We start from the raw sequence: 22,870 nt of genomic DNA on the forward strand, positions 1-22,870 counted from the left end.
TCCCCTAGTGTCTCAGTGTCCCCTAGTGTCTCAGTGTCCCCTAGTGTCTCAGTGTCCCCTAGTGTCCCCTAGTGTCTCAGTGTCCCCTAGTGTCTCAGTGTCCCAATGTCTCCCTGCAGCCTTTGCCCTCATCCCTCACTTCCCTAAGATGTAGTCTGTCTCTGCAGACTGGGAGCTGCTCCCCTGTGGATTAGTGAGTAGAGAGAGGCAGGGAGGGATATGCTGTAACTTCCTATCCCTGCCTCTCTCCACACACTGACCCCTACTGGCCGGCGCTGGTATTGCAGAGTAATTTCTGTTTATACTGAGAAAAATATCTGCATTTGTATTGCCGGTATTACTGCAATACCGGCACGGCCAGGCAGCCTCACATACCATCTGTGCCAGTAAAATACCAGTCAGGTGGCAAACCTAAGAGTAGAGTGTTAAAAAAAAAAAAAAAAAAAAGTAGAATTTTTTTTTTAATTCCATGGGCCTAGAGCTGCAGCTCCATCAGCCCCTATGTTAATCCGGCCCTGCCTAGGGTTTAGGGGTAACTCATTGACACCGAGGATTGCATTGCTGCAGAAGAATTTAGACAGATTGAGGGATTGAGCACTCAAATGGCAGATTAAATTGAATGAAGAAAAAGTTATGCTCACAAAAGTTACTGAATTAGAAACAACAACACGCGAGAAGGAACTGTTATAGACAAACTAGTCAATGTGCTATGTCAATCAGCAGTGGCTAAGGCCAGTAAGGTATGCATGAATGAAAAAGGGTATTAATTCTCATGATGAGAATATCATTTTGCCTCTTTATAAAAAGTCACTGGTAAAACTACATCTTGAATATGCTGTACAATTCTGAGCACCGGTTGTAAAGAAGGATACTATGGCATTAGAAAAAGTGCAGAGGTGGGCTACAAAATTAAAGGGACACTTTAGGCACCCAGATCAGTTCGGCTCATGTCCCATGTCCCATAACCGTGCAGAGGTACAGAGAAGCTGCTATATTTACCTCTGAGGGTTAACTCTTCCTCTAGTGACTGTCATTGAATAAAGCTTTCCTATGGGGAAATCCTAATGAGAGCGCGGCCATTGCCGCACATGCGCATTAGGTCGGAGCCTGACTCCGCGCCGAGCGACATAGGCGTTGAGTTCAGGTAAGCTAGGTAAGTAGCACGGAAGGGGGGGGGGGGGGGGGGGCACTGCAGGATTCTACAGTGCCAGGAAAACAGCTTTGTTTTCCTGGCACTATAGAATCCCTTTAATAAAAGGAATGGAGCATTTTATGTATGAAATAAGGTTAACAAATTGAAACCTCTTCAGTTTAGAAAAATGGTGCCTTATAGGGGATATGATGGCATTATACAAATATATCTGGGGGCCAATACAAACCACTTGTAACGGCACCCCCAGGCATAAAAGGGTTAAACCGCCGTTTATTAGATCTCCCCTTCCAGAGACACAGGCACAGCTACTGTAGACACCAATCCACCGAACTGGAGAAGCATATGAATGCCATAAACAGCTGAACCGGAACTATACGAATGCTGTAAACAGCCGAATAGGAAAAAACATACAAATAGGTTTACACTCCTAGCAGTCAAACTGGAAAAGCATACAATAAATCCCCCCCAAGAACGAGACAAAGCTCTGTGTTGAGGGTCACGCAGTGAACAGATTTACTTGGGCTACCTGCCCGGCTTTTATGCAGGTCTCCCACCTGGTGGACAGTCCCCTAGGGGACCAGATGGAAGACTGGGAAACATTGGACATTGACCGATCACAAGCTTACAATCCCACAATGCATCACAATCCCTCCTCTCTGTCATAGAGATAATTGTGAAGTAATCCAATTATCTCCAAGGACAGAGGCAAAACACCACTAACCACATGGCAGACAGAGGACAATAAAAGACATAAAATTACATACTGTTACATTTAGTATATAAAACATACACATTCTACCTATCCCCAGATAGCTTAGATCTGCAGGGAACATTATTACCAGATGGCGCTCAGATCACATACATACAGTTCAATCGCCATGGAGCCAAAGTCTTTCATACAGTCTTTCAGTATACGGCTGGGCTCCATGGCATAGCTATCTGGGGTAGCATGGCTTTAACAGTCTGCAGAAAGGCACAAACCAGCCTTTCTGCAGGGAAAAAGAACAGGGGCCATAGTCCAGCAGCAGGAGGCGGGCGACCAGGCTCCACCAGTGGCCAGTGGCGAGGTTGGTTCCGCCACACCACTGTAAGGAAATCTATTCATGAACAGTACTATACCTAGGACACAAAGTCACCTATTTTGACTTGAAGAACGATGATTAAGTTTAACCCCTTAAGGACGCAAGACGGTTCAGGACCGTCATCGGCATTTTTGCGTTGCCGACCGACGACGGTCCTGAACCGTCCTAAATTTAAAATGTACTTACCCGATCGCCGTCGTTCCCCCGGCGGCGATCGGCGTTGCTCCCGTTGTGGGGAGACTGCCTGCAGCCCAGACAGTCTCCCCATGGCGGATTAGGACCCCTGGGGCCATGTGATCGCCCAATAGGGCGACCACATGGTCACAATAGGTGTCCTAGTCTCTGCCTGCAGGGGGACTGTCTGTGCTGACAGGCAGTCTCCCTGCCAGTGTAAAATCAAAAAAAAATTAAAGTTATAGTGAATAAAAAAAAAAATAGAATTATATATGTGTATATATATATATATATGATATATAGACATATTATACCTATATAATATATGTCTATATATCATATATATAATGTCATGCTAAGTGTATTTTTATATTAATATGTACATATATTAATATAAAAATACACTTATAATTAATTTACACACGTATATATATAATATATATAATAACTATATATATTGTATATATATTATTATAAAATACGAATAATAAATCATTTAAATTAAAAAAATTAAAAATAATAATAAAAATTAAAAAAAATTATATATCTATACGAAATGTTATTCTAACTGTATTTTGATATTAATATATATATATATTTATATCAAAATACACTTAGAATGAAATTGTATATATATCTATGTATATATAAATAAATAAAAAGAATACGAACTATTCATATGTCCATATACAAAATGACAAATAATTATATAAATATACACGTAGACTTCAAATATATAAATATGCATATATATTTAAATTCTACGTGCGTATTTATGTAATATTTTTACATAATTAAGTTATTTTATTGATTGCAATTTAAGGGACCTGCCTGCCAACCCAGGCCAAAAGTCTAGAGAATTTAATTTGCTAGCACTGTATTTTACCCTGTAACGTTCTACGACACCCTAAAACCTGTACATGGGGGGTACTGTTTTACTCGGGAGACTTTGCTGAACACAAATATTAGTGATTCAAAAGAGTAAAACATATCACAGCGATGATATTGTCAGTGAAAGTGACTTTTTTTGCATTTTTCACACATAAACAGCACGTTTACTGATGATATAATTGTTGTGATACATTTTCCAGTTTTGAAACACTAATATTTGTGTTCAGCAAAGTCTCCTGAGTATAACAGTACCCCCCATGTAAAGGTTTTATAGCGTTTTTGAAAGTTACAGGGTCAAATATATGGGTCAAATATTTTTACATTGAAAATGGCCAGGTTGGTTACGTTGCCTTTGAGAGCGTATGGTAGCCCAGGAATGAGAATTACCCCCATGATGGCATACCATTTGCGAAAGAAGACAACCCAAGGTATTGCAAATGGGGTATGACCAGTCTTTTTTAGTAACCACTTGGTCACAAACACTGGCCAAAATTAGCGTTCAATTTAGTTTTTTACTTTTTTCACACACAAACAAATATGAACGCTAACTTTGGCCAGTGTTTGCGACTAAGTGGCTACTAAAAAAGTCTGGACATACCCCATATTGAATACCCTGGGTTGTCTACTTTAAAAAAAATATGTACATGTGGGGTGTTATTCAGCGATTTATGACAGATAATAGTGTTACAATGTCACTATTGATACATTTTAAAAAATATATGTTTTGAAACCGCAATATCCTACTTGTACTTATAGCCCTATAACATGCAAAAAAATAGCAAAAAGCATGTAAACACTGGGTATTTTTAAACTCAGGACAAAATTTTGAATCTATTTAGCAGTTTTTTTCATTCACTTTTGTAGATGAATAAAAGATTTTTCACATAAAAGTCAAAAAACATGTATTTTTTTCAATTTTTCATCATATTTTTTCATTTTTTAAAAATTAAATTATGAGTATAAGTCGACCCGAATATAAGCCGAGGCCCCTAATTTTACCCCAAAAAACTGGGAAAACTTATTGACTCGAGTATAAGACTAGGGTGGGAAATGCAGCAGCTACTGGTACATTTCTAAATAAAATTAGATCCTAAAAAAATTATATTAACTGAATATTTATTTACAGTGTGTGTATATAATTAATGCAGTGTGTATATGAATGCAGTGTGTGTATGCAGTGTGTGTGTATGAGTGCAGTGTGTATATAATGAATGGAGTGCAGTGTGTGTGTGTGTGTATGAGTGCAGTGTGTGTATAATGAATGCAGTGCAGTGTGTGTGTATGAGTGCAGTGTGTGTGTATGAGTGCAGTGTGTGTGTATGAGTGCAGTGTGTGTGTATGAGTGCAGTGTGTATGAATGCAGTGTGTATATAATGAATGCAGTGCAGTGTGTGTATGCAGTGTGTGTATGAGTGCAGTGTGTATGCAGTGTGTGTATAATGAATGCAGTGCAGTGTGTGTATATGAGTGCAGTGTGTATGAGTGCAGTGTGTATGAGTGCAGTGTGTATGAGTGCAGTGTGTATGTATGAGTGCAGTGTGTATGTATGAGTGCAGTGTGTATGTATGAGTGCAGTGTGTATGCAGTGTGTGTGTATAATGAATGCAGTGCAGTGTGTGTATATGAGTGCAGTGTGTATGTATGAGTGCAGTGTGTATGCAGTGTGTGTATAATGAATGCAGTGCAGTGTGTGTATATGAGTGCAGTGTGTGTATATGAGTGCAGTGTGTGTATGAGTGCAGTGTGTATGCAGTGTGTGTATAATGAATGCAATGCAGTGCAGTGTGTGTATATGAGTGCAGTGTGTATGCAGTGTGTGTATAATGAATGCAATGCAGTGCAGTGTGTGTATATGAGTGCAGTGTGTATGCAGTGTGTGTATAATGAATGCAGTGCAGTGTGTGTATATGAGTGCAGTGTGTATATGAGTGCAGTGTATGTATGAGTGCAGTGTGTGTGTATGAATGCAGTGTGTATATAATGAATGCAGTGCAGTGTGTGTATGCAGTGTGTGTGAGTGCAGTGTGTGTATAATGAATGCAGTGCAGTGTGTGTATATGAGTGCAGTGTGTATGAGTGCAGTGTGTATATGAGTGCAGTGTGTATATGAGTGCAGTGTGTATATGAGTGCAGTGTGTGTATGAGTGCAGTGTGTGTGTATGAGTGCAGTGTGTGTGTATGAGTGCAGTGTGTGTGTATGAGTGCAGTGTGTGTGTATGAGTGCAGTGTGTATGCAGTGTGTGTGAGTGCAGTGTGTATGCAGTGTGTGTATAATGAATGCAGTGCAGTGTGTGTATATGAGTGCAGTGTGTGTGAGTGCAGTGTGTATATGAGTGCAGTGTGTATATGAGTGCAGTGTGTATATGAGTGCAGTGTGTATATGAGTGCAGTGTGTGTGTATGAGTGCAGTGTGTGTGTATGAGTGCAGTGTGTATGCAGTGTGTGTATAATGAATGCAGTGCAGTGTGTGTATATGAGTGCAGTGTGTATGTATGAGTGCAGTGTGTATGTATGAGTGCAGTGTGTGTGAGTGCAGTGTGTATGAATGCAGTGTGTTTATAATGAATGCAGTGCAGTGTATGTATGAATGCAGTGTGTGTATGTGCAATGTGTGTGTGTGAGTGCAGAGCATTGGTGGGGTATTTAATTATTATTTTAATATTTTTTTTAATGTTATTTTTTTTTTAGGTAACTATTTTTTTTTATTTTATTATTATTTGTATTATTATTTTTATGTTATTATTTTAATAATTTTTTCCTTATTATTATTTGTTTTATTATTAATATTTTAATTTTTTCGTCCCCCCTCCCTGCTTGTTAGCTGGCCAGGGAGGGGGGCTCTCACTCCCTGGTGGTCCAGTGGATGGGCTGTAGGAGGGGGCTGTCAGGAAGCTGTAACTTACCTTCACAGCAGCTCCTGTCAGCTCCCTTCTCTCTTCTCCGGTGCGTGCAGCTCCCAGGTCAGCTCCCTCTGCAACTCTCGCGGCCGCGCGGAGCGTTGCCACGGTAACCCGTGGCAACGCTCTGACCCCGCGGCTCTCGCGAGAGTTGCAGAGGAAGCTGACCTGGGAGCTGCACGCACCGGAGAAGAGAGAAGGGAGCTGACAGGAGCTGCTGTGAAGGTAAGTTACAGCTTCCTGACAGCCCCCGGTCCTTGTCTGTATTATGGCAATGAAAATTGCCATAATACAGACAACTGACTCGAGTATAAGACGAGTGGGGGTTTTTCAGCACAAAAAATGTGCTGAAAAACTCGTCTTATACTCGAGTATATACGGTACATGAGATTATATAAATAATGGTATGTAAATAAAGCCCCTTTTGTCCTGAAAAAAAAACTATATATAATTTGTATATGAACAGTAAATGAGAGAGCGGAAAATTACAGCTAAACACAAACACCACAAAAGTGTAAAAAGATGCCTGGTCGCAAATGTACAACATCGCAAAAAAAGTCCAGTCCTTAAGGGGTTAAAGCAAAGGAAAGGTTTTTTTGTGTTTTGGTTTTTTAACAGTAAAAACAATAAAGATATGGAATTCTCTGCAATACATAGCAATTGGATAAATACTTGCAAAATCATTATATTCAGTGATATAATTTGTAATAGCTTCTTGATCCAAGGATAAATCTGACTGCCATTCTGGGGTGAAGAAGGAAGGTTTTCCCAGCTTGTTGCTAAATTAGAAGTGCATCTAACTGGTGTTTTTTTAGCTTCTATTGGGTCAACATCATGTTTAAAAAGGCTTAATTGATGCAGTGTCTCTTCAACTATGTAACTGACGATGGAATGTTTCCTCTGCACTCTGAAAGCCCTCTAACCCCCACCCGTGACATTTTAACTAAGAGGGTCTCTCACAGCAAACCCTGCTCACTCAGAGAAGGAAGAAAGGACCTCAGTAAAATGAAGCAAACAGAGTGTCTACCTGAAAGAGATGTTGTTGATTTCTAATGGTTTCTTTACATCTTTGAATCTCTTCTTTAAGTTTTTCAACCTCTTGTTCATGGTCTTCCCTCGAAATTAAATTTTTCAAGTCTGGGGACGTCACTTGTACAATAGAAGCTGCAAACAGACAAGCACATTCTACATTGAAGGAGTGAAAATCTTTAATTCTATACAGGTATTCCCACTTTAAAAACTGAACTAACTGGATGGCTTCTCTATTTTCTAAAACAAAGTATTTTTAAAACTGAATTTATCTTTTTCCATCTATTCTCTCTCTGGTACATCCGATCCAACACATCATATGCAGCACCTTTACTGATCATCCAACACCTCATATGTAGCACCTTTACTGATCATCCAACACCTCATATGTAGCACCTTTACTGATCATCCAACACGTCATATGTAGAACCATTACGGATCATCCAACACGTCATATGTAGCACCTTTACTGATCATCCAACACGTCATATGCAGCACCTTTACTGATCATCCAACACGTCATATGTAGCACCTTTACTGATCATCCAACACGTCATATGTAGCACCTTTACGGATCATCCAACACGTCATATGCAGCACCTTTACGGATCATCCAACACGTCATATGTAGCACCTTTACTGATCATCCAACACGTCATATGTAGCACCTTTACTGATCATCCAACACGTCATATGTAGCACCTTTACTGATCATCCAACACGTCATATGCAGCACCTTTACTGATCATCCAACACATCATATGCAGCACCTTTACTGATCATCCAACACCTCATATGTAGCACCTTTACTGATCATCCAACACCTCATATGTAGCACCTTTACGGATCATCCAACACGTCATATGTAGAACCATTACGGATCATCCAACACGTCATATGCAGCACCTTTACTGATCATCCAACACGTCATATGCAGCACCTTTACTGATCATCCAACACGTCATATGTAGCACCTTTACGGATCATCCAACACGTCATATGCAGCACCTTTACGGATCATCCAACACGTCATATGCAGCACCTTTACGGATCATCCAACACGTCATATGTAGCACCTTTACGGATCATCCAACACGTCATATGCAGCACCTTTACGGATCATCCAACACCTCATATGTAGCACCTTTACTGATCATCCAACACATCATATGTAGCACCTTTACGGATCATCCAACACGTCATATGTAGAACCATTACGGATCATCCAACACGTCATATGTAGCACCTTTACTGATCATCCAACACGTCATATGCAGCACCTTTACTGATCATCCAACACGTCATATGTAGCACCTTTACGGATCATCCAACACGTCATATGCAGCACCTTTACGGATCATCCAACACGTCATATGCAGCACCTTTACTGATCATCCAACACGTCATATGTAGCACCTTTACGGATCATCCAACACGTCATATGCAGCACCTTTACGGATCATCCAACACGTCATATGTAGCACCTTTACGGATCATCCAACACGTCATATGCAGCACCTTTACGGATCATCCAACACCTCATATGCAGCACCTTTACGGATCATCCAACACGTCATATGTAGCACCTTTACTGATCATCCAACACGTCATATGTAGCACCTTTACTGATCATCCAACACGTCATATGCAGCACCTTTACTGATCATCCAACACGTCATATGTAGCACCTTTACGGATCATCCAACACGTCATATGCAGCACCTTTACTGATCATCCAACACGTCATATGCAGCACCTTTACTGATCATCCAACACCTCATATGCAGCACCTTTACTGATCATCCAACACGTCATATGTAGCACCTTTACTGATCATCCAACACGTCATATGTAGCACCTTTACTGATCATCCAACACGTCATATGTAGCACCTTTACTGATCATCCAACACGTCATATGCAGCACCTTTACTGATCATCCAACACGTCATATGTAGCACCTTTACTGATCATCCAACACGTCATATGTAGCACCTTTACTGATCATCCAACAAGTCATATGTAGCACCTTTACTGATCATCCAACACGTCATATGTAGCACCTTTACTGATCATCCAACACGTCATATGTAGCACCTTTACTGATCATCCAACACGTCATATGTAGCAAACTCGCCCTCGTGTTCCTTTATCCCTTCCTTTTTACAGGGTTTAATTAATTTCTGTCGGTCAATTACTGGTTGTTAAAGAAACCTATTGTAGAATGGTAAAGTGCTATTCAAATAAGAATATCTCCATGCTTAAGTGATGAAAACTCCTACTTGAATCTTTCAAACAATTTAGCAAACACAAAGTACTGGTTCCATGTTTACGTGAAGGTTTTAATGGATAAATGGTGGTTACCTTGGCTGTCCAGTCTCTCCACGTGGTTTTTAACTATACGCCATTGCTGCCGGATGCTATCAATAAGTTGTGCACGCACAGTTTCACAAGATAATTCGGATATGGTCTCTTTGCTAGAATCAGCAACATCTTCATCGACATCAGAAAGGACCTGGGACTAAGAACAAACCACAAGATCTGCCACTAAACTGAATATGAATGCTTTCAATTATTCGCACAATGAGAAACTGGCTAAAGAGATGCCATTAAAATATGGATTGTGGGGATAGGGGGTCCTGGGACATGCCTTCAAGAGGGAGAAGGTACCAGGATACTTCTTTAAAAGGAGTATGGAATTAGAGAATTAATATTTCTCCTCATGATTATTTTTATAACTACGTTTACTTATACCAATATTTAATTACATTTAGAAATCCAAATCTCTTTATCCTACAACAGGGCAACTACATCTTCGCTCCATATTAGTCATTGCTATAGCACGAGAGGGGTGATTTTCAAAAATGTAGTTACCAGAGAAGTGGCCATTCCACTTTAACAAGATGGGAAAATGGGGTGTTCCTATAAACCCTCACGACAGGAAGAGAGGAAGTAAGGATCTACCTTTAATGGAGGAGAGTAACCAGTGACTATCAATTTAAAGTGATTTAACATGATGCAGTCTGTAGCAGACTTACCACTCCCAAGCTGTCCTCTGCATGGTCCACAGTGGGATATTTTTGTGGGCCCAGAATGAACACCATTTCTTTTTTCATTTGCTGAAGGACTTTTTTAAGTTCCACGTTTTCCATCATGAGATCTTTTTGTCGTTTCTCATAGTCACTCAACAGAACCTTATACATCTCCTCTTCATTCCTTAGAAATAAAGAACACCAAGTAAAAGGGCCAGTTTTCTTGCATCCAGCATCCTCTGTGTTAGGTTATCACTCACTTACTTGGCTTCAGTACGACTGGTCTTCCAAACGGACCGCTTTCCATCTGCTCGACCCACATAATTCAGGACATCCATCGCTTGAAATAAACCAAAAACAAACATAAAAAGCTCTCCTCCATATGGATTTAAAGAATAGTTTTACAAGTGGAATTTCTTCTAATGCAGAACCAACAGAAGTTAACTCCTCAACTATACGAGAATGCGGGTGTAATGCACAGTGCATAATCTATTCCAAAATTGTGAAGGTTAATGCAGTAAATGCTTGCAACACATTTCAGGTTTTGCCGAACCGTCTTTGATCATGGGCAATGTATATTATTGCAGATTTTCTCTATTCTTCGGACTGTAGAATGGTCAACTTGGCATTCCGATGAAGTTGCCAGATGCTGGACTTCTATAATAAAGTGTCTTCTTACATGCCCCCTGGCATGTAAAGATGCAAACACAACACTTGTTTACGCTCCCGATTCCAGATATCCATTGGCATTACACCTTCTTTGAGAATGTGCGGTGAGTGCATTAGGGCCACCCCATAGGTTAGCATTGACTCAATGCTCTCCTATAGTGTTTTCACTGACTCTGGATGTCCTAATGCAGAGCAACCTATGGTCTGGTGAACTCCCGGAATGGACAGTCCTAGTTCTGCACTATAAACATTACAGTTTCTCTACATTGCAGGACTAAGAGGGACAGGGAGAATGCACCCAGACCACTTCAAAAAGCTGCAGTACTCTGGGTGCATATAGTGTCCCTTTAATGAAGGAAAATAGCCATATCAGCTGCCCTGGGACCTAGCTTGGCTTGTTCAATGTGGCAAAAATGTACTATAAAGAAAAAACACTTTTTAGACAGTGTTAACATGGTCAAAATAAGGGTAAAATTTAACGTTCCAGAACACTGATAAATATCCCCCAATGTACTACAAAATGTATGTTTAACTAACTTTTTCAGGCTCGGTGCATTAATAGGATTAACTCTTTGTAACATGCAGCATAACCTTGGTGCCGAGGCGGGGCACATCGGTGATTATATGAATTTCTAACAGTAACTCACAGATCTTCTTGTCTTTTTTATCCATCACAAGTTGATACAATCGCTCTTTCAGTTTGTTGAACTCTCGCTCTTTTCTTTTCATATTGTGGTTATATTGAGTAGAACGACTGGCAATGATATGCTGCAGCTTCTGAAACTGGAATAAAATAAACACACACAAATCGACCAGTGACCAGGTTATTCACTAAAATGAGAATCTGATATTAAAAAAAAAGGTAAAAAAAAGTGGAGTTGCTTCCAGCTTTGGCTATTTTGGCTTAAAATGTGAAATTTCCTTTGAATTCTTAGTTTAGTGGATAACAGACAGTGACCTCTCTAATAAACATACAGTATCCTTTCTATTACAGAGTTCCTCCAACCAGCAGGACTAATTCGTCTTTTTGAAGTGGTCATGGTGAGAAGAGTCGGGATCAGGTTGAAACTCTGCACATCCAGAGTTATTGTTAATTGTGTGCTGGGAAATAGCTGCCCCTAGTGTGACATTAGGTAGCACAAAAGTCTGTTCCAGACTGCCCAATGTCAATTTGGTGCATAAAAAAAAAAAAAAAAAAAAAAAAAAAAAAACTTTTCAAGCATTCCTAGGGATAGGACACCGATTGGTTAGATCAATTCCCCCCCATCCCCTATTTTATTTCAGCCTGCAGAGTGAGGCAATCTTCTCAAAGCTAAAGCAATGCATTACTATGTAACCCCTGTGGTGCCTCCAACAGAGCTCAGCTACAGCCCTGATGCAAAGTAATTTAACCCTTGCTGTGCTTCCACCAGCTTGTACCTCTTCCTTCTCATTTTTCAGCAGCTGTAACAGACTCCTGTTCTTACACTGGGCCTGCCGTTCACGCTCTTGCAGGGTAGCATTTTCTCTGCGAGTGGTCTCTAGCTGATCCTGGGAAAAACAAACTCATTTGTCAAAGCAACATTTAATTACAGACCTGAACGCAGAGCGGTTGGCTGCGACGAGGGGGCAAAAGGAATGGTCTGTGTGAGTGGGAGCTCAGGATGGAATGACCCAGATACCAATCTGCACCATGTGCTATTTATTTGAAAAATGCAGAGGTTTAGAAAGACAAGGTCTTTCCGTACTAAACATCCCTCCATCCCATTTGCTGATATAATAGGCTAAATGAACTTTGTTACTTAAATTGTGCAACAGAGATCACACTTGTATTACCTACTGACCCCAGTAGAAGTACTTGGCCAGATACCAAGTACACGCAATATTATTAGTAAACACCTGGAGCACTTTCCCAGTTATTACGTGTACTGGACTATAGGAGGACATGTGGACTCACTTTTTGCCTGCAGTGGATGCTCTGCAGATGATCCAGATCACTTTTTACTTTCAGAAGTTGCATTTCGGCTTCCTCTCTGCCTCGCAGGTATCTGGAGTGACGTTGCAGTAACTCATGAATACAATTCACAATCGAAACCACATTCAGCTTTTTTCCTTCTCCGTTTTTGGATGCAGTTTGTAAAGAAGGGTAGCCTAAATTTGCAAGCTCCTAAGCAATGAGACCGAAGGAAGCAGTTTAATGTGTGATTCAGTCAGAGAGATTAAACAATGAGCAATCCAGGTCTACGTGCCCACAGCAAATGGCTAGTGAAAGTTTTTAGCTCTGATGAGGTGAGATGCATTGTGCTGGGTCCTTGTAATGGATCCACAGCCCATATTAAAAAAGTTAATTCCACTAAATCCCCCCCCCCCCCCCGCCCCTCCCCCGAGTGGGCTTATGGAGCAATGCAAAGAAATTAAAAAGGAAAAACATGGAAAGAAACTGGCACACAGACTGCCCCTAAACTTGCTTGTGCTGGAAAAGGCCCATCACTCCATCTCTACTGAGCACCCCAATGTTTTGGAAGTGGCCTTTAACCAGATTAAATAGTGTTTAGTTACCGGACTAAAATGGCCATATCTGTCTCTGTTGACAAAAGAGACGTAATATTGTATGTATTCACATGTGGCTCCAAGAAACTCTCTCACCAATGTCAACATAGCAGAAAAGGAACAAACAATTCAGTCACTGCATGAGTCTGTAAAATAATCCATATAACCAAAATGGTTTTGGTGCATAGACTGTCCCTGGAGCCTGACAAATATAAACATGACTGTTTCGCGAAAAATGGAAAGAGAACATGCCTCTAGTCTCAGTTAGACCGACAGATCTTAATGAGGAAAAGTCTCTAATGACTTGAAAAAATTGAAGGTCTTCATATTTGGCATCTTCAATGTCTCTCACAGAGAAGAAATGGATTCAACGCTTCTCTGGGAGAAGTCAGTTTAATCAGAAAGTACAATTGCATTTGATGTAAAATGGGGAGCATGCATACAGACAGGTGTGGGCATAGGAGCCACCTACCAGGCAATTTACAATAATGCCATCTAAGAATATCTTCAGGACATACACCCCCCGACACAAAAAATAGCACAACAGGGGTCATTAGCCAGGATACCCATATAGGGTAACCTCATTAATGGGGGACACAGTCAGGAAATCCAAATCCCGTTTTTTTTTTTGATTATAATTCAGACAGATAGTTAACATTCTGTGCATTGCTTACCTGCTCTATGTATGCCACACACTGCTCCATATTATCCTCTGTACAAAAAGAAGTAATGTCGCCCGTTGCAGCTTTGGCAAGAGACAGTGTGGTTTGCGGCAAACTGACTGGTGACATCCTGGGTTTATGTTCGTACCGTTTTCTAGGACAAAAAAATAAAATAAGTCTCTGCGTTACTGTAAAGCACGCGCAATGGAAGACCTGAGTGAGAAGCAGCAATTCCATGTTTTTTAATCTCTGATCCTATGCCATCATGTCGGCAATCAGAGTTTGAGCGCCCAACCTCGTTGGAATTACTAGTAATAGGAGTGTTACATTTGTAGCTATTAAAGCAGACGTTGCTTAGCAATATAATACTCCCTAACACGGCAATGACAATCGCCCTACTAGCTGTAATTAGCGCCACTCTTGTATGAGTTTGGGTTTGTTATGTTATTGTAGAACATCTCTGTATTCACTTGGTTATCACTAGAGCAAAAAAATGGATGTATTATGCATTTCTTTTTTAAAATTAGTATTTAAGCAAAGCTCGCTTGGAAGTTTTCTAATGTTATGTGCAGCACAAGCATGTGCCAGTTACCCATACTCTGCTTTATCCTCTACAACGACTACCGTACATTCCAATTTCCCTTCCACGTACACCAGGGGTTAATGATCTCTTAACACTACACAAAGCACCAAGTAGGACTGGGTGGGTGAGGTGAATCAGGAGAACAAACAGAAAAGCCAGGATGGGTTAAGCACAATTGATTCTACCGCAGACAGATTCCAAACGTCTCATTTTGAGGACCCTGAAATGCTCTTCTAAAAACTCTTTTGCTGTATCCCAAAAACTGAAGACATATACATAAGTAACCATTAAGCAATAGTGATCAGTTCACAATGATCGAGGAGACCGGATATTTCAGAAAGGTAAATTATCTTCTAAATTTTGTACATTTGACAATCTGGTACAATCTAGGTTAAAGAACAAAGTGCTTAATATACTAATCACACAATGGTTATTGTGACATAATGCCCACTTACAGAATACAGTAACTGGATTCAGCGCAATATAAGGCAAACACACTACATGGGGTAGAAAGGTTAAAACTTGGGACTGGAGAACAGAAGAATGGGGAACCAAGAGGGTCCCTTGAAAACAGAAAATTAGCAATTGTCAGGAGTATCTGAACTAGTCTGAGGACCAGGTTAACAGCAGTGTTAGGATTTGTAACACTGCAAACGATCGCCCTAAAATTACAGTTAGTCTTGGTCGTCTGAGGGATCACAATAAGAAATGCGTACTGACTACCCAACATATATAACAAGACAGGAGGGTCAGATTTAAACATCCTACAGATGCGGATTATGCATGCAATTCCTAAACAACTAGTTCTGACGATTCATTGCCTGGCAAAGAAACAAAATGAACACACACAGTGATACCAAACACAGTCTCAGACAGAATTATTCATCCAATACAAAGATATCAGAACTATTCTATCAAAAAGAAAAGGAAATGTAAGAAAACCAAAAAGCGGGAATAGCAACGCAGCAATCACAACACCCAGCTCTTGCTCCCCTTTAGTACATAAAGCCCACAGAGTTATTCTTACGATATAAAGTAGGGATTGTGGGACATCAACCTGGGAATCGCAAGCTGGACTCCAGAATACCCAAGTAGCCCAATAGGTTTATAATACAGTCTAGTTAAAATCTTATAGTGATTACCTGTGCCGGGATTTATCAGAAAATAAAAATCACAGACGGTGCCAGGGGATGTGATGGCTGAATGGGACGGACAGCTTAGGTCTCTACATTATTACAAATTCAATTGTGGTGTTTCAGCTCCCCGCCAATAGCTCTAACGTCCCAGTGAGACTGGATGGAGAGGGCCCCAGAGCTTGTTCAAAACAGAGGGACAGGAGTCTGAGATACAGCAACGGAAAATCAGAAAAAAGCACTTACTGGAACGTGTTCAACAGAGCCACCTGCTGCACTGACAGTTAAGAAGCTTACACTGTGTTAAACCGTGCCAAGACAGCCCAACTGGGTTAAAAGCCATCAGCAGGATGAGCCGCCCTCAAAGGGAATGAGTGGATTAGAGAACATTAAATTAGATGGACACACAGAGCAGCCCCAATTTCTTACAAACAGGGAGCTCGTAATCCCTTCTCATCACCCAATGTCAGCTCTCATTAACCTTCATAAATCATTTATCATTAAAGGGACACTATAGTCACCTGAACAACTTTAGCTTAATGAAGCAGTTTTGGTGTATAGAACATGCCCCTGCAGCCTCACTGCTCAATCCTCTGCCATTTAGGAGTTAAATCCCTTTGTTTATGAACCCTAGTCACACCTCCCTGCATGTGACTTGCACAGCCTTCCATAAACACTTCCTGTAAAGAGAGCCCTATTTAGGCTTTCTTTATTGCAAGTCCTTTTTAATTAAGATGTTCTTATCCCCTGCTATGTTAATAGCTTGCTAGACCCTGCAAGAGCCTCCTGTATGTGATTAAAGTTCAATTTAGAGATTGAGATACAATTATTTAAGGTAAATTACATCTGTTTGAAAGTGAAACCAGTTTTTTTTCCATGCAGGCTCTGTCAATCATAGCCAGGGGAGGTGTGGCTAGAGCTGCATAAACAGAAACAAAGTGATTTAACTCCTAAATGGCAGTGAATTGAGCAGTGAAATTGCAGGGGAATGATCTATACACTAAAACGGCTTCATTAAGCTAAAGTAATTTAGGTGACTATAGTGTTCCTTTAAAGATCTACTGCCAATCCAATCTCAGTCACATCCAATATCCTCACACTACACGAGAGCGACCCCCATTCTCCAATATCCGCACCCTACAAGAGAGCGATCCCCCTTCTCCAATACCCACACACTATAGGAAGAGGAGACTCTCGTGTAGTGATATATACAAACACACACACACTCTACAGGAGGGGGAGACCCCAATATCTACACACTACAGGAGGGGGGACCCCCCAGTATCAGTCTCTATGTTGGAGGGGGGAGAGCCCCACACACACTATAAGAGGGGGAGACCCCAATATCCACACACACTATAAGAGGGGGAGACCTCCAATATCCACACACACACACTATAAGAGGGGGAGACCTCCAATATCCACACACACACTATAAGAGGGGGAGACCCCCAATATCCACACACACACACACACACACACTATAAGAGAGGGAGACCCCCAATATCCACACACACACTATAAGAGGGGGAGACCTCCAATATCCACACACACACACTATAAGAGGGGGAGACCCCCAATATCCACACACACACACTATAAGAGGGGGAGACCCCCAATATCCACACACACACTATAAGAGGGGGAGACCCCCAATATCCACACACTATAAGAGGGGGAGACCCCAATATCCACACACACTATAAGAGGGGGGAGATCCCCAGTATCCACACACACTATAAGAGGGGGAGACCTCCAATATCCACACACACTATAAGAGGGGGAGACCCCCAATATCCACACACACACTATAAGAGGGGGAGACCCCCAATATCCACACACACACTATAAGAGGGGGAGACCCCCAATATCCACACACACACTATAAGAGGGGGAGACCTCCAATATCCACACACACACTATAAGAGGGGGAGACCTCCAATATCCACACACACTATAAGAGGGGGAGACCCCCAATATCCACACACACACACTATAAGAGGGGGAGACCCCCAATATCCACACACACACTATAAGAGGGGGAGACCTCCAATATCCACACACACACTATAAGAGGGGGAGACCTCCAATATCCACACACTATAAGAGGGGGAGACCCCCAATATCCACACACACACACACTATAAGAGGGGGAGACCCCCAATATCCACACACACACACACTATAAGAGGGGGAGACCTCCAATATCCACACACACACACACACACACTATAAGAGGGGGAGACCCCCAATATCCACACACACACTATAAGAGGGGGAGACCCCCAATATCCACACACACACTATAAGAGGGGGAGACCCCCAATATCCACACACACACTATAAGAGGGGGAGACCTCCAATATCCACACACACTATAAGAGGGGGAGACCCCCAATATCCACACACACACACACACTATAAGAGGGGGAGACCCCCAATATCCACACACACACACTATAAGAGGGGGAGACCTCCAATATCCACACACACACTATAAGAGGGGGAGACCCCCAATATCCACACACACACACTATAAGAGGGGGAGACCTCCAATATCCACACACACACTATAAGAGGGGGAGACCCCCAATATCCACACACACACACTATAAGAGGGGGAGACCTCCAATATCCACACACACACACTATAAGAGGGGGAGACCTCCAATATCCACACACACACTATAAGAGGGGGAGACCCCCAATATCCACACACACACTATAAGAGGGGGAGACCCCCAATATCCACACACACACACTATAAGAGGGGGAGACCCCCAATATCCACACACTATAAGAGGGGGAGACCCCCAATATCCACACACACACTATAAGAGGGGGAGACCTCCAATATCCACACACACTATAAGAGGGGGAGACCCCCAATATCCACACACACACTATAAGAGGGGGAGACCTCCAATATCCACACACACACTATAAGAGGGGGAGACCCCCAATATCCACACACACACTATAAGAGGGGGAGACCCCCAATATCCACACACACACTATAAGAGGGGGAGACCCCCAATATCCACACACACACACTATAAGAGGGGGAGACCCCCAATATCCACACACTATAAGAGGGGGAGACCCCCAATATCCACACACACACTATAAGAGGGGGAGACCTCCAATATCCACACACACACACACTATAAGAGGGGGAGACCCCCAATATCCACACACACACTATAAGAGGGGGAGACCTCCAATATCCACACACACACTATAAGAGGGGGAGACCCCCAATATCCACACACACACTATAAGAGGGGGAGACCCCCAATATCCACACACACACTATAAGAGAGGGAGACCCCCAATATCCACACACACACTATAAGAGGGGGAGACCCCCAATATCCACACACTATAAGAGGGGGAGACCCCCAATATCCACACACACACTATAAGAGGGGGAGACCTCCAATATCCACACACACACACTATAAGAGGGGGAGACCTCCAATATCCACACACACACACACACACACTATAAGAGGGGGAGACCTCCAATATCCACACACACTATAAGAGGGGGAGACCCCCAATATCCACACACACACTATAAGAGGGGGAGACCCCCAATATCCACACACACACTATAAGAGGGGGAGACCTCCAATATCCACACACACACTATAAGAGGGGGAGACCCCCAATATCCACACACACACACACACACTATAAGAGGGGGAGACCCCCAATATCCACACACACACACTATAAGAGGGGGAGACCTCCAATATCCACACACACACTATAAGAGGGGGAGACCCCCAATATCCACACACACACACTATAAGAGGGGGAGACCTCCAATATCCACACACACACACACTATAAGAGGGGGAGACCCCCAATATCCACACACACACTATAAGAGGGGGAGACCTCCAATATCCACACACACACACTATAAGAGGGGGAGACCTCCAATATCCACACACACACTATAAGAGGGGGAGACCCCCAATATCCACACACACACTATAAGAGGGGGAGACCCCCAATATCCACACACACACACACACTATAAGAGGGGGAGACCCCCAATATCCACACACTATAAGAGGGGGAGACCCCCAATATCCACACACACACTATAAGAGGGGGAGACCTCCAATATCCACACACACACACACACACTATAAGAGGGGGAGACCCCCAATATCCACACACACACTATAAGAGGGGGAGACCCCCAATATCCACACACACACTATAAGAGGGGGAGACCCCCAATATCCACACTATAAGAGGGGGAGACCCCCAATATCCACACACACACACTATAAGAGGGGGAGACCCCCAATATCCACACACTATAAGAGGGGGAGACCCCCAATATCCACACACACACACTATAAGAGGGGGAGACCTCCAATATCCACACACACACACACACTATAAGAGGGGGAGACCTCCAATATCCACACACACACTATAAGAGGGGGAGACCTCCAATATCCACACACACACACACTATAAGAGGGGGAGACCCCCAATATCCACACACACACTATAAGAGGGGGAGACCCCCAATATCCACACACACACTATAAGAGGGGGAGACCCCCAATATCCACACACTATAAGAGGGGGAGACCCCCAATATCCACACACACACTATAAGAGGGGGAGACCTCCAATATCCACACACACACACTATAAGAGGGGGAGACCTCCAATATCCCCACACACACTATAAGAGGGGGAGACCTCCAATATCCCCACACACACTATAAGAGGGGGAGACCCCCAATATCCACACACACTATAAGAGGGGGAGACCTCCAATATCCCCACACACACTATAAGAGGGGGAGACCCCCAATATCCACACACACTATAAGAGGGGGAGACCCCCAATATCCACACACACTATAAGAGGGGGAGACCCCCAATATCCACACACACTATAAGAGGGGGAGACCCCCAATATCCACACACACACTATAAGAGGGGGAGACCCCCAATATCCACACACACTATAAGAGGGGGAGACCCCCAATATCCACACACACACACTATAAGAGGGGGAGACCCCCAATATCCACACACACACACTATAAGAGGGGGAGACCCCCAATATCCACACACACACACTATAAGAGGGGGAGACCCCCAATATCCACACACACTATAAGAGGGGGAGACCCCCAATATCCACACACACTATAAGAGGGGGAGACCTCCAATATCCACACACACACACTATAAGAGGGGGAGACCCCCAATATCCACACACACACACACTATAAGAGGGGGAGACCCCCAATATCCACACACACACACTATAAGAGGGGGAGACCCCCAATATCCACACACACACTATAAGAGGGGGAGACCCCCAATATCCACACACACACACTATAAGAGGGGGAGACCCCCAGTCTCAGTCTCCAGGTTGGAGGGGGGGGGGGGACCCCCAGTCTCAGTCTCCAGGTTGGAGGGGGGGGGGGGACCCCCAGTCTCAGTCTCCAGGTTGGAGGGGGGGACCCCCAGTCTCAGTCTCCAGGTTGGAGGGGGGGGGACCCCCAGTCTCAGTCTCCAGGTTGGAGGGGGGGGGACCCCCAGTCTCAGTCTCCAGGTTGGAGGGGGGGACCCCCAGTCTCAGTCTCCAGGTTGGAGGGGGGGGGACCCCCAGTCTCAGTCTCCAGGTTGGAGGGGGGGGGACCCCCAGTCTCAGTCTCCAGGTTGGAGGGGGGGACCCCCAGTCTCAGTCTCCAGGTTGGAGGGGGGGGGACACCCAGTCTCAGTCTCCAGGTTGGAGGGGGGGACCCCCAGTCTCAGTCTCCAGGTTGGAGGGGGGGGGACACCCAGTCTCAGTCTCCAGGTTGGAGGGGGGGACCCCCAGTCTCAGTCTCCAGGTTGGAGGGGGGGGGACACCCAGTCTCAGTCTCCAGGTTGGAGGGGGGGACCCCCAGTCTCAGTCTCCAGGTTGGAGGGGGGGGGACCCCCAGTCTCAGTCTCCAGGTTGGAGGGGGGGACCCCCAGTCTCAGTCTCCAGGTTGGAGGGGGGGGGGACACCCAGTCTCAGTCTCCAGGTTGGAGGGGGGGACCCCCAGTCTCAGTCTCCAGGTTGGAGGGGGGGGGACCCCCAGTCTCAGTCTCCAGGTTGGAGGGGGGGACCCCCAGTCTCAGTCTCCAGGTTGGAGGGGGGGACCCCCAGTCTCAGTCTCCAGGTTGGAGGGGGACTCACCTTTAGTTTGGTGACGGCCCCGGGGTAGGAGAGGTCAGGCTGAGTGCTCGCTCCGGGCCAGGCGGGGGAGGGGAGGCTGAGTGCTCGCCCCGGGCAGTGCAGGTTGAGTTTAAAGGCCGCAGCCACCATCCCCGGGCGGTTACCAAGCAACGGGCGGCGGGGGCGGGGCCACGGCACCTGTTACTGTTAGAGCGCGCGTGCGCAGTGTGTCTGTACCTGATCTAGCGACACCACGTGACCTCAACGGACGGCCCCACCCACCGACCGACCGACTGATATACTGACTGGCACAGTGACCTGACTTATACTGACAGACTGACTGACACTGACTGACTGGCACAGTGACCTGACTTATACTGACAGACAGACTGACACTGACTGACTGGCACAGTGACCTGACTTATACTGACAGACAGACTGACACTGACTGACTGACAGAGTGACCTGACTTATACTGACAGACAGACTGACTGACACTGACAGACCAAATATACTGACTGGCACAGTGACCTGACTTATACTGACAGACAGACTGACACTGACTGACTGACAGAGTGACCTGACTTATACTGACAGACAGACTGACTGACACTGACAGACCAAATATACTGACTGGCACAGTGACCTGACTTATACTGACAGACAGACTGACACTGACTGACTGGCACAGTGACCTGACTTATACTGACAGACAGACTGACACTGACTGACTGACAGAGTGACCTGACTTATACTAACAGACAGACTGACTGACACTGACAGACCAAATATACTGACTGGCACAGTGACCTGACTTATACTGACAGACAGACTGACACTG

The 22,870-nt window shown here is 43.9% G+C and overlaps 1 protein-coding gene across 6 annotated transcripts in view; it reads right to left on the reverse strand.

Moving 5' to 3' along the window:
* The window catches only part of SSX2IP (SSX family member 2 interacting protein), a 41,576-nt gene extending 19,344 nt beyond the window's left edge, over nucleotides 1-22,232 (reverse strand). For 4 of the 6 annotated variants that reach the window (XM_063427635.1, XM_063427634.1, XM_063427636.1 and 1 more), the window contains exons 1-9: nucleotides 22,051-22,232; nucleotides 14,130-14,271; nucleotides 12,863-13,072; nucleotides 12,346-12,456; nucleotides 11,574-11,709; nucleotides 10,522-10,597; nucleotides 10,264-10,441; nucleotides 9,590-9,746; nucleotides 7,225-7,361 (exon numbers count right to left, since the gene is read on the reverse strand). In XM_063427635.1, the coding sequence (XP_063283705.1) occupies nucleotides 7,225-7,361; nucleotides 9,590-9,746; nucleotides 10,264-10,441; nucleotides 10,522-10,597; nucleotides 11,574-11,709; nucleotides 12,346-12,456; nucleotides 12,863-13,072; nucleotides 14,130-14,246 (1,122 nt within the window). In that variant the 5' untranslated portion in view covers nucleotides 14,247-14,271; nucleotides 22,051-22,232. Of the gene's footprint in view, nucleotides 1-7,224; nucleotides 7,362-9,589; nucleotides 9,747-10,263; nucleotides 10,442-10,521; nucleotides 10,598-11,573; nucleotides 11,710-12,345; nucleotides 12,457-12,862; nucleotides 13,073-14,129; nucleotides 14,272-15,842; nucleotides 16,001-16,079; nucleotides 16,098-22,050 lie in introns of those variants that run through there. The other 2 variants (XM_063427633.1, XM_063427632.1) reach the window with 2 other exon arrangements.
* Between the last annotated feature and the right edge of the window lie 638 nt (nucleotides 22,233-22,870).

The sequence above is a fragment of the Pelobates fuscus genome, chromosome 7 (genome assembly GCF_036172605.1).
Source record: "Pelobates fuscus isolate aPelFus1 chromosome 7, aPelFus1.pri, whole genome shotgun sequence".
In the NCBI taxonomy this organism is placed as follows: Eukaryota; Metazoa; Chordata; class Amphibia; order Anura; family Pelobatidae; genus Pelobates; species Pelobates fuscus.